General features: G+C 36.3%; 2 protein-coding genes across 6 annotated transcripts in view; one reads left to right on the top strand and one right to left on the bottom strand.

Annotated features, from left to right (window-relative positions):
• The window catches only part of msraa (methionine sulfoxide reductase Aa), a 30,668-nt gene extending 29,217 nt beyond the window's left edge, over positions 1 to 1,451 (top strand). For all 5 annotated transcript variants that reach the window (XM_055054424.1, XM_055054425.1, XM_055054423.1 and 2 more), the window contains one exon: positions 1,036 to 1,451. In XM_055054424.1, coding sequence (XP_054910399.1) covers positions 1,036 to 1,206 — 171 coding nt within the window. In that variant the 3' untranslated portion in view covers positions 1,207 to 1,451. The remainder of the gene's footprint in view (positions 1 to 1,035) is intronic.
• Positions 1,452 to 5,386: 3,935 nt separating this feature from the next.
• Positions 5,387 to 9,923, bottom strand: LOC129375342 (hydroxycarboxylic acid receptor 2-like). The gene is made up of 3 exons (XM_055054367.1): positions 9,558 to 9,923; positions 8,602 to 9,007; positions 5,387 to 7,777 (listed from the first exon to the last, which is right to left on the bottom strand). The coding sequence occupies exons 1-3, from the start codon at positions 9,698 to 9,700 to the stop codon at positions 7,307 to 7,309; spliced, it is 1,020 nt and encodes a 339-aa protein (XP_054910342.1). The 5' UTR covers positions 9,701 to 9,923; the 3' UTR covers positions 5,387 to 7,306.
• Positions 9,924 to 13,610: the final 3,687 nt, after the last annotated feature.

Genomic DNA, 13,610 nt, shown 5'->3' with positions numbered 1-13,610 from the left:
GCAGCATCTTCCATCGCAGATTAAACTTTCATCACAGTCTGCGTGTGTGTGTGTGTGTGTGTGTGTGTGTGTGTGTGTGTGTGTGTGTGTGTGTTTGTGTGTGTGTGTGTGTGTGTGTGTTTTCATGCGGACCGTCTCTCTTTGTCTTTTAAATTACCCACACACCATCTGGTTGAGTAATTTTTATAACAAGCCGGAGAAGGTGTCATTACCAAGCGATGCAGCGATTGTGTAAGTCTGTTTTTCTTCAGACGTATGAGATGCTTGGCAGGACGAGGTGTTGATGGGATTAGTTCAGCTTAAAGGTTAATGATTATTCAGGTAAATTTGGTTTAATGCAGACACACAAACAGCGTTAAAGACAGAAAACATGAGACCAGGACAAAAAGAAAGTTTCATTTGAGAATATCAGAGTTTATGGTTTCAGTTTTTCTTTTTTTTTGCAGCAGATTTTAGCAATATTTTGTCCATTTTTATAGTTTTTTGTCTAATAAAAGCTCTTATGAACTTCTTTTGTTGGATTTAGACCATGAGAACACTGGAGACAACGTCTCTTTTTTAGCTTAATAATGTCTTTTATTATGTAAATGAAGACATTATTAAACCAGTAGCTTTGGGTTTCTCATTATAGGTTAGTTTTATTTCATTGTGACATTTTATTTGTCTAATTCAGTTGCTTTCAGTTAGTTTTTAGAGTGTTGTTAGTTAAACATGGTTTGGTGTTTATTAGCTATGATTGTTTTAGTTTTTTCATGCTTTGGTTAATTTTTAGGTGCAGAATTTAAAAAGTGTTATATTGTGGTTATATGTGGTTATAATCAACAGAAGAAATTAATTTCAAAAAAATGTTTCACAAAAAGTCACTCTTGCGATTTATTTATTTGAACTAAGTTTTAATGATTGTTTTGACTTCAACTCACCTTCCAAAGTATGTTTTCTAGTAAGTAAAATCTGGAGTCTGTCTTTTATCACCTCTCAACATTTATGGCCTTTTAAACATTTTTTTGATGTTTTCTTTTCTTCTGCTTCTCTCAGGTTCTTACAGAGGAAGGTTTTGGTTCAATTACAACAGAAATCACTGAAGCCAAACCGTTTTATTACGCTGAGGATTACCACCAGCAGTACCTGAGTAAAAACCCACATGGATACTGCGGGCTGGGCGGGACAGGAGTCACCTGTCCGATCGGACTCAGCAAAAAGTCCTGAGAAATCCTCACCCATCTACAATTACAGCCAACATCAAACAAATGTTGTTCAGCTTCTTATCAGACATAATTTTTACTTCCTGCTTTGTACATCTGTAAGATTGAATTTTTTCTGAAAGAAATTGTGAATTATTATTTTTTTTCTGTTGGGACTATTTTTATAGTCTGTTTAATGAGTTGATTTCAATTAAAGCAGCTTATAGAATAATGCAGATTGTCTTGAATAAAGCAACCTCTGAAAGTAGACATGTTGAGTTTTTCCTTCCACTAAACTTTCCTCCTTTGTTTGAAAATGTTTTTTATTTTGATGAAATGATTCTGACCCTTTGTTGATTTCAGGTTTTTTCATAAATAAACAAAGTGATAAGAATGTTGGTTCTTAGCACTTTGACAAAATCCTTCAAGCTTTTTTTTTTTTAATACTTTGGAAATACTCAACTAAAAAATTTTTACTCAATTGCATTTACTTACTGAGTAACATTTAAAAAAAAATAAAATACAAAGAAATATTTTTACTAGGCTGTACATTTTACTTCTACTTGAGTAACTTCATTATAAAGTATTTTTACTCTTTGAGTAAAATTTCAAGATTTTTGACCCACTGAATAAAAAACAAACATGTTTTAACCAGAAATTTACCAGATTCAGAGACACTGCAGTTTGTTTTATTGAAAGATACTGATTTGGGAACATTTTCTTTCACTTGGTTTTGTTAGTTTTTAGTTACTAATATGAATTATTGTCATTTTTGTCCTTAAAATACCAAAATTTCCACTTAACTTTAGAGTTTGGTCCATCTGATGACATTATTTTTAAATGATTGATAATTTGATCAGCCAAATACTTTTTTACTCTTTCTAAATATCCTCTCTATGCCTGCTCAACTTGCCCATCGACAATAAAATCTGGGTGAACAGTATTAGAAAGGTCAGATCAGATGATTTACTGTAAATATTTCCGCAGTGCGTTTGCTCTGCAGTGTTTTGTGTGCATGTTGTGTTGTGAAATGACCTCTTTCCTCTGATCTTTGCCCGAAGCCATGTTCCGGTCCAGGCCTCATCTGTCATCACGGTTAATCTCCAAGCATGTGTGTTTCTCTCCACTACATGCACATGTGTGTGTTTGGATGCAAACTCACACACACCCAGCAGGAGGAGAAAATATCGGGCGCCAGGCCCGCCGAAGCCTGGCGCCGACATCACGCAGCAAACCAGGGAAGAGATGAGTCTCTTTGGAGATGGCAGAGCGCCACCTTGCATCTCTGCTGGCTCGGACTGCAGCTTCACTGCCTCTTGGAAGCTGATCTGGAATAACTATTTTTGGAATAAAGTGGGTATTATCAGCAATATTATGCGACTCTGCCATTTAAATCAAATTTGAAATAATTTCCTCATGTTAAAAACTTTTACGTCTCATTTAATTAAGGGGAAGTGTTTTCCAGGCATAATCAAGTAACTAAATTACCTTTAATTGATATCAAAATGTTGACTTGAAAGAAATTTGTCCTTGTAATTTAACGCTGAGACATGGCTCCTCTATTAACCCTTTAACATTATTTTTTACGAATGTTACTGAGAAGTAGCTCGTATAAAGAGTTCAGTTCCAGCGGGTGTTTGCTAATTGCTGCTGGCTAGTCTGAAGGAGCTGAGTGAGGGAGGGCTGCTGGTAAACTGCAGCTCTGAGGAGGAGCTGCGCCTCGAAGGCGGGGCTTTGTCCACCCAGGCGTCTTGCAAGGATGGGTTGTTGCTATAGAGATTAAAGGATTTCTTAAGCATGCATGAGAAAACCGGCAATGTTGTTTTGATTTCAGAACAGCATTAAAACATGAAGATAAGCTAAAAAGGGGAGATTTTACCTGATACTGTCTCTTTAAATGTGCCAACAATACAATAGTTTTCTCACTTAGCATGTAGCGCCCTCTAGAGTTATTAGCCATGCAAATAAAATATGTTATTACACCTTAGTGATCATAAGATGCCTCTTTGTTGCAGATTTTCAGCAGTCAGCTTGGTTTTCTTCTCACCCCGCCGGGTTTTTAGAAGTTCCTGATATTTTGATCTTTATAAATATTCCTGTGAGCATACATATAGGTAAGTGTATATAAGTATCAGTTCATGTTTTCATACTACAACCAAAAACTTTACACTTCAAGTACACAAAATATTACCAAGTATTTTTGGTTTAGCTTCAAGTGCAGTTACACATAGAATAATATATAAGTTATTACAAATATGATAAATATATTGTTCCACTGGCAGATTATTTCACTTATAACTAGAACTTTGTGATTGATGGGAGGAACATCAAGCTGAGATCCCAAAGTGACTCTGGAGGAGCTGCAGAGACCAACAGCTCAGCTAAAAGATTACTGAATCCTAAAACATATCCTTTATGTAAAACACTAACTCTGATGTGCAGAGAAGGTGAAACTATTTTATAATATCATCTTTGTTGGTATCTGAGTTGTTTTTGCATACAATCTAGATTTTTGTTGCAAGTTCATAATTTTGAGTTTTTAAATTTTCCAAAATCAAACTTTGTCTCAAAAGGGGGAAGCAGTGTTATTTTTATTAAGATCATGTTTTAAACGAGCTGACAAAAAAAATTACTCATTTAGTTTGTAAGCTAAACATAAAATACCAGGAGGTTTAAACCCTGGCCTCTGCTGCCATCTGGTGGTGAGTGTGCAGAATGACCATATTTCTGTGTTATAACAATAACACAGAAATAAACATTTTAATTTGACCCGGAAAGTTTTTATCCAATAAGATTTCGCCTGTTTTTGCTGTTTGTAATTCTTCAACTCTGCTTCTATAAATGGGATTTTAAAAATAGTCACAATTTTCAGCTCAAATCTCATTTAAACGAATCTGGTTCATCCAGATCAGGTTTAATGAGCTGATTTAACTGGCATCACGGTGCACACGTTCCATAAAAGGCATTTCTACACTTTACTCTTCATTGTGTTAGTTGTGATTCACCTGTTCATTCACCTGTTCTTGGCTCGTCCTGCTGAGTCTTTCAAGAATTCCCAGTTATTTGGCGTCTCTTTGACATTTTAAATATATAAAGTCGTTTCGTTTCATCGTCTTTGTTAACATTACTAATCTAGAAAAAAAAGTTGTTTCCAGGATTTTCCCAGTTTTAATCCTAACATGCTCTGCTCCACCGTTTCTCATCCTCGCTTCTGTCTTTAAAACTCTGATGACCCTGATGACCCTGAACCCTGACCCGTTATGTCAGAGGAGGTTTGGTCTGATTTAGTCAGACTATTATGTATTTTTATTCAATGTATGTAAATATCTGGTTTCTATTATATATCATGTTCACTTTTGAATCAAATTTCTGAAAAAGATTAACATTTTTGTGTTTTTCTCATTCCTTTAAATTCTCTTTGCACTTTTCTGCTGAATCTGAAAGTTTGTTTTCTCACCACTTGAGGGCAGTAGTGTAGCAGTTTACCATGGAGTTTGCAAAGCAGCAAAACCAACGTGCAGAGAGAAATCATGGGAGATTCATCAAGAGTTTTTAGATCCAGACAGCCTGTTAAGATTCACAGATCAGATGCTGATGTCTGGTTTCAGAGCCAATTTCTATATTAGGCTCAGAACGTCTAAAACTTACTTTCCAACTGTATTTCAAGACCTAAATGCCAAACACAACTTTTTCCTTGCCCGTTTCAAAACATGTCAGGATGACGATCTGTGTTTTTGTTATGCTTCCTGTGAGTTGTTGATGGTTTGCAGATATTTTCCTACTTAGACCCGAAGGCTCCAGCTTAGCAGCCACCTACACATTTACTCTTGCAACACTGCACAGCGTAAAAGTATCCACACCTCCACTGGTTTTTGTGAATGTGTAATTGCAGATAATACAATCTAAACAAACTTCTGCAATTGCTTGCAAAAAAGTGGAAATTTGAGCCTGAAGAGATAGAAGTAATGTCAATATTTGGACGTTGCAGGGAAGGCTTCATTAGGGAGGTTTGGAGATTTTTCTTTTTGGGTGTTTGGAGAAAATGAATGAGAAAACTCTCAGACTCCTTCCTGAGTGGGTTGTATTTACAGCAGCCTTATACAAAGATCTGCAGTCAGCATCACAGACCATAAATAATCTAATTCGGATAAACAACATCACATGAATTGATACAGTAAAGCATAAAATGTTTTATTTGTGTCCGAAACATGAAGCAGATTCAGCAACATGAACAGTCAAATAAAGTGATGACAAAGCTTCAAACCAGAGACAACAAGGCCAGTCAACATTTATAACTCGCAAAAGAAAAGAGAAAAAGTTCAACACTTCAAGTTTTAAACACTGAACTGGATTCTTTTTTCATTAACCTGCAAAATATACTTAAATAATCTCAACTCTTTCACTCCTGGTTTGGAATAAATTTAAATATAGAAATGCTTTGATATATAAATATTTACATCATAAACTACATTATTTGAACATAAAAATGTATCATTTTTTAACCAAATGAAAGGAGTTAAAAATGACGAGCTGGGTCATATAAAACAGCCACACTGATGGTTTATATGTTTTGACTTGAACAAACGTCACAGGATTATACACACCTTACAGGAAGAGCTAATCTGTAAGATAATGGAAACAAAAAATGCAGAAGCATTTCCACGAGATTGCCTCATCTGGTTGGATTAACAAAAAATCCATGTGGATTAAAATGCAACAAAACAAAATGTAGACTTTAAAACTTAAAAATCTGAAAGTTTATCATCACACAACAAGCAGGTTTATCTCTTCAAACTTTCCTCAGGATAACGAGGGAGTAATAACTGGATCTCACGTGTTGTTTTTTTGACATTAATGCATTATTCTTTGAAACTTAAAGGCTACTTTACTAAAATTTAAAAGCTCAAGTTCTTGGAAGTAAAAGTTACTATCCTGACACATATAAGTTCTTCTCTGCAATTCACAGGTTACATTATATCTGTAACTTCAAAGCTACTATGAAGGAATACATCGATTATTTTCCTCAAAAGTTAATGGATAAAAAGTAAAGGATATTTTTCTGAAACTCTCTGTTTGCTCTCCTGGAGCTTACAGACGTTTTGAATATTTACAGAAACATACAAGTTGCTTTCAGGAAACTAAAATGTTGTTTTTCTAAAACTTTAATAATAATTTAAAAGTTTCCATTTAGGTTCCTGAAACAGGTTGCTTTCTGAAATGGACGTTACTTTTCTACAACTCACAGATCACCTTCCCAAAACTTGCATGTTGTTTTACTGCAGTGTTTCTCCACTGCGGTCCTCAAGTCCTCTGCCTTTTAGGGGTTTCCCTTCTGCCACACACCTGGATTTAATCTGTGGATAATTCAGAGCCTCCTGTGGTACTTGGTGGTTGCAGAAGAGGTCATGCAATCATTTGAATCAGCTGTTACAGCTGTTACAGATGATGAATAGAGGCTCATGTAAAACATGCAGACCGGTGAGGCTGTTGAGAGGCACTAATTCACTGGAACTTAAAGAATTTTTACTTTCTAAGTATTTACAGGTTAGTTTGTTAAAACTAACTTTTCTCTTAAATTTAAACATTAAAACAACTTTCATTAAAGATGTTTTCGGCAATGATTTTATGTTTTTCTTTGGTGTCTGGAAAATTGGCTGTTTCAAAAATCTTCTGAATGCAACGTCATAAATCAGCAGGGACCAGACTGTTACCTAGCAACCTCAGTTTTTGAGTAATCATTCAGAAACCATTTGTTACATTCTTGGTGGTTGTGCAGGAGGCTCCACTTCTGCTTTTCAAAGATGTACAGTTGTATAATTGCGCATCGCTTTGCAGACATTTTCATGGACAAGTGTAAACGTTGAGTTGGGGGGCGTGTCCACTGCTTATTTAAAGTGGCAGGACGTCAATAAATGGCTCAAAATAGGCAGAACTGATAAAAACAATTTTCTATGAATGATTTTTATACAAAAAATGAAATGTAGCACATTTTCTATGTCCTATATACCTCTCCTAACATTTCAAAGAAGAATTATAGGAACATTTTAAAGCTTTGTTCCTGAGAAGAGCAGTAGTTGTTAAGTTTTTATAATGGCTACATTTAAACCAGAAAGATTGACTAACAGTCATTTTTCCATCATTTGCAATGAAATCGGTTTGGCCCCCAGTCCTGCTGTTGTCGTAGTTGTTGTGACCATTGGTGTGGTTGAGGTAGACGTTATCAGTCTCTTCCTCAGACATGGTGGGAAGAAAGTGGAGATGTAAGCTACCTTAAAGCCTGAGTTGCAGAAGCAGTAAACCAGTGGGTCCAACAGGCAGTCGGCGTAGGACAGAACCATGAGGGCGTCGTACACCTGGACCACCATATTCTCCCAATCCTGACAGTTTTTCAGCCTCACGATCAGCAGCGCCAGCCGAGCCACCGTGCACGGCAGGAAGCAGATGGCGAAGATGATGGCGACAGACAGGACGGCGAACACGGCTCTCCTCAGTTTGGCCTTTTCTCCAATCGATTTCCTCCTCAGTCGGCTGATGATGCAAGATGTGCAGTAAATGAGGATGATGAAGGGGATGATGATTTGAGAGAAGAAAACGATCTAAAAGGGAAAAAAAAAGCTTATTACTCAGGACAGCAGTGCTTCATGTGGTAAATACTAATTTGATATTACAGATTTTGTTTTAAAACTGGTGGAAAAATACAAATCGGTGGTGATTCCTGAAGAAATGTACTGATGTGACTAACTCAGCGTCAGTTAGTGAAGTGGAAAGATTTACCCGTGTAGGTAATAATTAATCTCCTGAATTGTTGCTTCTCTGAGAGACTGGCTTTATGTAAATAGCTGCAGGTCAACTTACATACAACATCTTGCATTTGTCTTGCTTCTCTCTTAAATCAATATATTATTTTTTCAAAGTATTTTTCCAAATTTGTTTCATTATTTTTAATTTCTGATTTATCTGTTTATTTAGTCTTGTTATATATATATATTTAATACTTGAGAGACTCCTGTATGCAGCTGGTTTTTATTCAGTGTTTTCACAGTAATAGTTACTCTTAAGCAGAGCAATATTTCAACATGTTTTTACTCAATTAAAAGTTAAAAAAAATAATTGGAAAAATGTTGACTCAAGTACTGAGCAAATGATCAATTATTTAATTTTTTTAAATTAAATAATCAGAAGAAACAAAATATGAACTGGAAATGTTTATATTTCCACTAATAAAAACACTCCTAAAAGTAAATTTTTCCAAAATGTTACTCAAGTAAAAGTAATTGAGTAAATGTAACTAGTTACTACCAAACCTGTCTATGAATGATTGCCAAGTATGTGGTTGTATAAAATTATTTCTCATCATTGAATCATTGGTAAATATCTACACTTTTAATATTGATGTAAATTAGTGAGGGCAGAATTTTACCTCTCTTAAAGTGTCAGTAAAAACTTCCAGAGTCGTGGTCTCACGTCGGCCGAAGCTGTTGCAGCAATCGAAGGAGGATAGCATCGTGGGTATGGTGAGCGGCAGTAAGAAGACCCAGATAAGCACAGAGATCAGTGGAGACTTCTTAAACACCTTCACGTAGTTTTTCCTACCAAGATGGACGACGCTGAAGTAGCGGTCCAGGGACAGAGTGATGAGGAAGCCGATGCTGGCCCCTCGATTGAGGAACAGCATGAAGTGCATCAGACGGCAAAGAGCATCATCCTCACTGTGCCTCAGGTTGTGCTGATAGTGGTGAATTTTAACAGGAAGACAGACCACCAGCAAAAAGTCAGCGACCACAATGTTGAAGAGGAACACACAGTTGTTCTTCCAGAATTTGTACCTGAAGAGGAAACAGTTCACAGAACATTTAGTCAGGAGAAACAGGACGTTTGGTTCCTTATTGATTTAAACTATTCTGGTTTCTTTGCAGTATCAACAATGCTGAAGTTTCACATGTCAGGAAAAATGACTGCAATATTTTTATATTTTTGCATAGAACGTTTGAATTCAGAAAATGTGCAACAACGTTAAAAAAGTTAGGCTGTGGTTGGCCTGTTGTGCGTTGTTAGAGCAGCTATTTCCCCTCTTGCAGCACATTAATCTGGTGGCATCTTTGTGGACATGCAGTCCAATTTCTGTCAACTGCACTTTGACATTTAAACATCTTACATAAAACAGACAGCATCAAAGGTTTTTGTGTGTATTTGCACATGCAACCTAATTTAATAGCGAAATACATTTACCTAAGTGAAGTTGTTTGGTATTTTATGCAGGTGTATTTTAAATGCATCTCAACAGCCTTTGCTACCACAGTTGAACCTCATAATGTAACCATATCTTCACTTTAATGTTATGAAATTTTCATCCGTGCAGCTGAAAATCAGTGGTACCTGAAGATGAAGATGTAGAGCACCGAGAGGTTGAGAGGAAGTCCCAGGATGAACTCCACAATCATGAAGCTGGAGAGGACTTGGTAAGTGGCTGCATTCGGTGTATGGCACGTGTCATTTGGTGGAGAAGTATTATTACACATTTTGATGAATCTCAAACTTCGTCTTCACTCTGCCACTCCAGATTTTCCTCTCTTCCCTCTTGAACAACAAATTCAACAGTTCCTTTCACAGATCCTTGCAGTGATTGAGAAATCCAGACTATCCTTCGCCATCCATGCCAAAAGATCCCAGGGAAACAGAGACAACAAACAAAAAAAGAAATCAGAAGCAGAGCAGAGAGGAGGAGAAAACTCTCCGTCTGAGTGTGTGTTCTCTCTTCAGGCAAGGCTGCAACTGAATCCTCAAAGAGGAAGGACCGATATTTCATCTGGAGGTGTGGTTAAAGAGAGTGGCTCAACTGACTGAGAAGCGTCAAAGCTCCTGTCTTTAAGGACAAAAGTGAAACAAAAAGATTGAATAAGAAATTGTTCTGAGGAAACTGATAGTGTTCAATTTAGATTTCTGTAAAATTCCTGAAAGTTTCTCTGTTGCCTGATCATGTCCATGCATGTCAAAGTATTTCCTTTCCAGGAAATATTAGATCTGTCACATCATCAAAAACAAGGAATTAGTGACTTAAAACAAGATCCTGTATCTTGCTGAAAAGTTATGTGTAAGTTAGTTTTATCTTATTTAAAGTGTAACAAACTATTTGCATTAGAAACTAAACCAAAAAAACTAAATAATGTATCTTTTAAAATGAATTTTTCTTGTTAATGTCATGTTCCTACAGCTTAAAAATTTATTTTCTGTCCCGTTTACATTTTACTTTTTTCAGTGAATATATGCAAATACAAATTGTATATATTTTTTCCAAGAGGTGAAACCTGGATCTCTGATGGTTTTCAACAACAATTCACAAAACTAAAGAAAGCTTTGCAATATTGAGCGAATGTGTTAAAATCATGTCTGACTCACCTGAAACTGGCATGAAGCAATATTTGAAACTCATACGTACCATTTTCTCTAGAAACTGGTGAAGAAAATTCTTAGTAATTACATCATCGGGCAGACAAATGTCTAAGTTTTGTCACCACAGTTTTCTGTTTCAACTGGTCAAGAAGAGACTGGTCTATTGTTGCTGCAAAGCAGATTTAACCCCTAACATTAATACAGTTTCATAGGGATCAATTGGTAAATCTCCACTTAATTTAATCTCATGAGAAAAAGTCATAAAGCAATTTCTGCTCAGAGATGAAAAAATGCAACGATGTGTAATAATGTGACTTTTAAAAATTTGGCTCAGAAAAGACAGTTGGTCTTTTGTCACCTGCGTAAGTGGAAAGATTTTTCACATATCTTTTCACTCAAAAAATATAATCACACATTGTCAGTACTGTTTCCATTGGGTAGTTAAGATCTTTCAACAATCAGGACATCATCCACACCCTGGGTGTTTTTTTTTTTCACAGCTGATCCAGATGTTTTGCATCTGGTCTTCTGGCGCTGCCTGAAGACCAGCGCCAGAAGACGCTGGCGCGGCTTGTGGTGTTTTCACATCAGATAGTTTGGCAGGCCCAGTTCCTCTGAAGAACAAAATTGAAACATTTGTCATATTTTCAGCTGGTGTGGTTCATGTTCACTAGTCAAATGAACCAAACCTTTTGAAAAACCTGTTCACCTCTTCACCTGTGGGGGTTTTGGGTTTGGTAAAAGACCAGGAGCTAATTCTTCTTCTAATGCATTTGTTTTAGTTGTATTTACCCAGAATGCCCTGCATTGTAGTCCACTTCCTGCTTTTGGAGCAGCCTCCCATTCACTTCTCATATGTATTTGATCTGCACCAGAGCTCACTTCAACTGAGCCTAGTTTGCTCTTTTATGTATTCACACCACAAACTGCAGTTCGATTAAAATAGTGTGAATGCAGCTTTAGTTTACCGGCCTTCTGCTCTGCAGCAAAGCGTTGCAGAGCCTGTGCCGGTGCTCACTCCTCTGCCTGTTTCCCTTTCACTCTCTCAGATGCTTCACTCTTCACACATTAGTTTGTTGCAGGCTTCAGTAACGCTGAGCTTCTGTAGTCATTGGAAATCTCCAATTAATGCAACTCATGAAAAAAATGTTATGAAGTTACTTCTGCGAAGTGGTGAAAAAATGTGACTCTTAGAAATTTGTTTGTCATATTTTGACCACTGGACTCAAAAGTAACTTGTGGTTCCTATGTAAGTAAAAACTTCTCATCAGTTCTTGCCCAAAGCGATATGTTTCATTTATTTGGCATGCCTTTGTAATTTCCTTTTATCTTCAGCTTTATTTTTGCTCAGACTATTTCACCTTAAGGTTTTATGTTGCCTTTCATATCAAATAACAAATTCAGCATTCTGCTCTGATCTGCATCAAGTCCTTCATTTTTGTCGTCCTTTGCATTGCCTGACAGAAGAGAAGTCCTTGTTCTCCTGATCCTAATGGATTTATAAATCATCTGGGCTATAAAGCTTTTACTGCAGCAGGAAGTGAACCACATAATGTATTTAGGCTGAAAACAGAGTAGAAGCATTTGTTCTTATATTGCTCAGTCCAGATGCCCACAAATTGTTTTTGCAGCTAAAATATGAACATTTTCTTTTTCAAGATGAAATAAAACTGTTTGTTAGAAACAAGCACTTTAATATATTTTACACAGAAAGTGAGCAAAGTTTCAAGGTCCACTAAAAGTAGAAATAAAAGCAAGATATTTTCATTTTGTTGTCAAGAATAGAACAGAATGACAGAGTCTAAATGTGTCTCAGTTTTTTTACTATAATAATTATAATTCAGTAAATTATAAATTAACCTTCAGTAGAAAACATTAGTTGTTTTCCAGATTATTATTCTTTCCTCTACAATATTGTGGAAAAATCTTGGCCGACTCCTCATTTTAAAGTTGGTCCAGTTCTTTAAATTGGGAATATTATATATTTTCCAGGCACTTTAGGCCAATTTATAACACAATCAAGTTACCTTTTTTTTCAGTTTTTATGAAAATGCTGTATATACCAAAAACAACCTAATAGAAATCTTAGTTTGCGTCATAGCCATGTCCGGCACCTTGAAATTGACCTCTGTCTCTTTAAGAACCTCCTACCCTGACACTTCCACTTTAACATGTTATCACAACAATGTTTCTTCATGATGCTGTTTACATCTGTTCTTTGCATAAGCTCAGCAGATGTACAGTCCCGCCAGGTGTTTGCTGATATCTGCTGCCACTAGTCTGGAGGAGCCGAGTCGTGCGGAAGGATTGACTTTAAAGTTTGCAGATATTGACTGGAGCATTTTAACACTTTGACACTCTTTTCTTTTTCAGCCATTCTGCTGCATATGTGCTGTGTGTGTAGAAAAACTCTGCACTGATTTTCTTCAGTGCAGAGTTCATGGGCGACTCAATGAGTGCAAGCTGAACAGGAAATAAATCATCAACTCTTGACAGTTAGTATGAACTGTTTGTATCATTATAACCTATTCTTCCACAGAGTAGATTGTTTAAGTTCAGAGAGATTGTAAATAAATCTCCCCAAGTAATTGCATCAATAATTGCTTCTTTAAAGTCATTGCTGATGCTTTTCCTCTGCCGCTGTGTTAACACATCTGTAAAAACCCAGAGTTTCCCACTCGGCTCAGTAGCGACTGATCAATTCATCAACTTCCCTCTTTAGTCCCATATCTGCAGTCAGTTCTCCTTTCTGAATTGATCTTTGTTGAATAAATTATGAAAATGTTGCATATGATGTGTTTTTCTTCACTCAAAATTAGACTTAAATAATTTTAAACCAGGGAGAATTAAAAAAAAAAACATTTTAAGTGCATCTTGTCAAAACAAAAGATGGCAGCTGAGTAGCAGAATATGTGTCAAATATTAAAATATTTGAAGATGAGCAAAGAATAAACATTTTAAACCAACAACTTATACCTGCTGTTTTCTTTGTCTTAATGGCTGGTGACTAGTTGCTGTGGAGATTATATTGCAACATGC

This window comes from Poeciliopsis prolifica, unplaced genomic scaffold, assembly GCF_027474105.1.
Source record: "Poeciliopsis prolifica strain line A6 unplaced genomic scaffold, Auburn_PproV2 SCAFFOLD039, whole genome shotgun sequence".
NCBI classification, from domain to species: Eukaryota; Metazoa; Chordata; class Actinopteri; order Cyprinodontiformes; family Poeciliidae; genus Poeciliopsis; species Poeciliopsis prolifica.
This window is presented reverse-complemented; position numbering and strand designations above follow the sequence as displayed.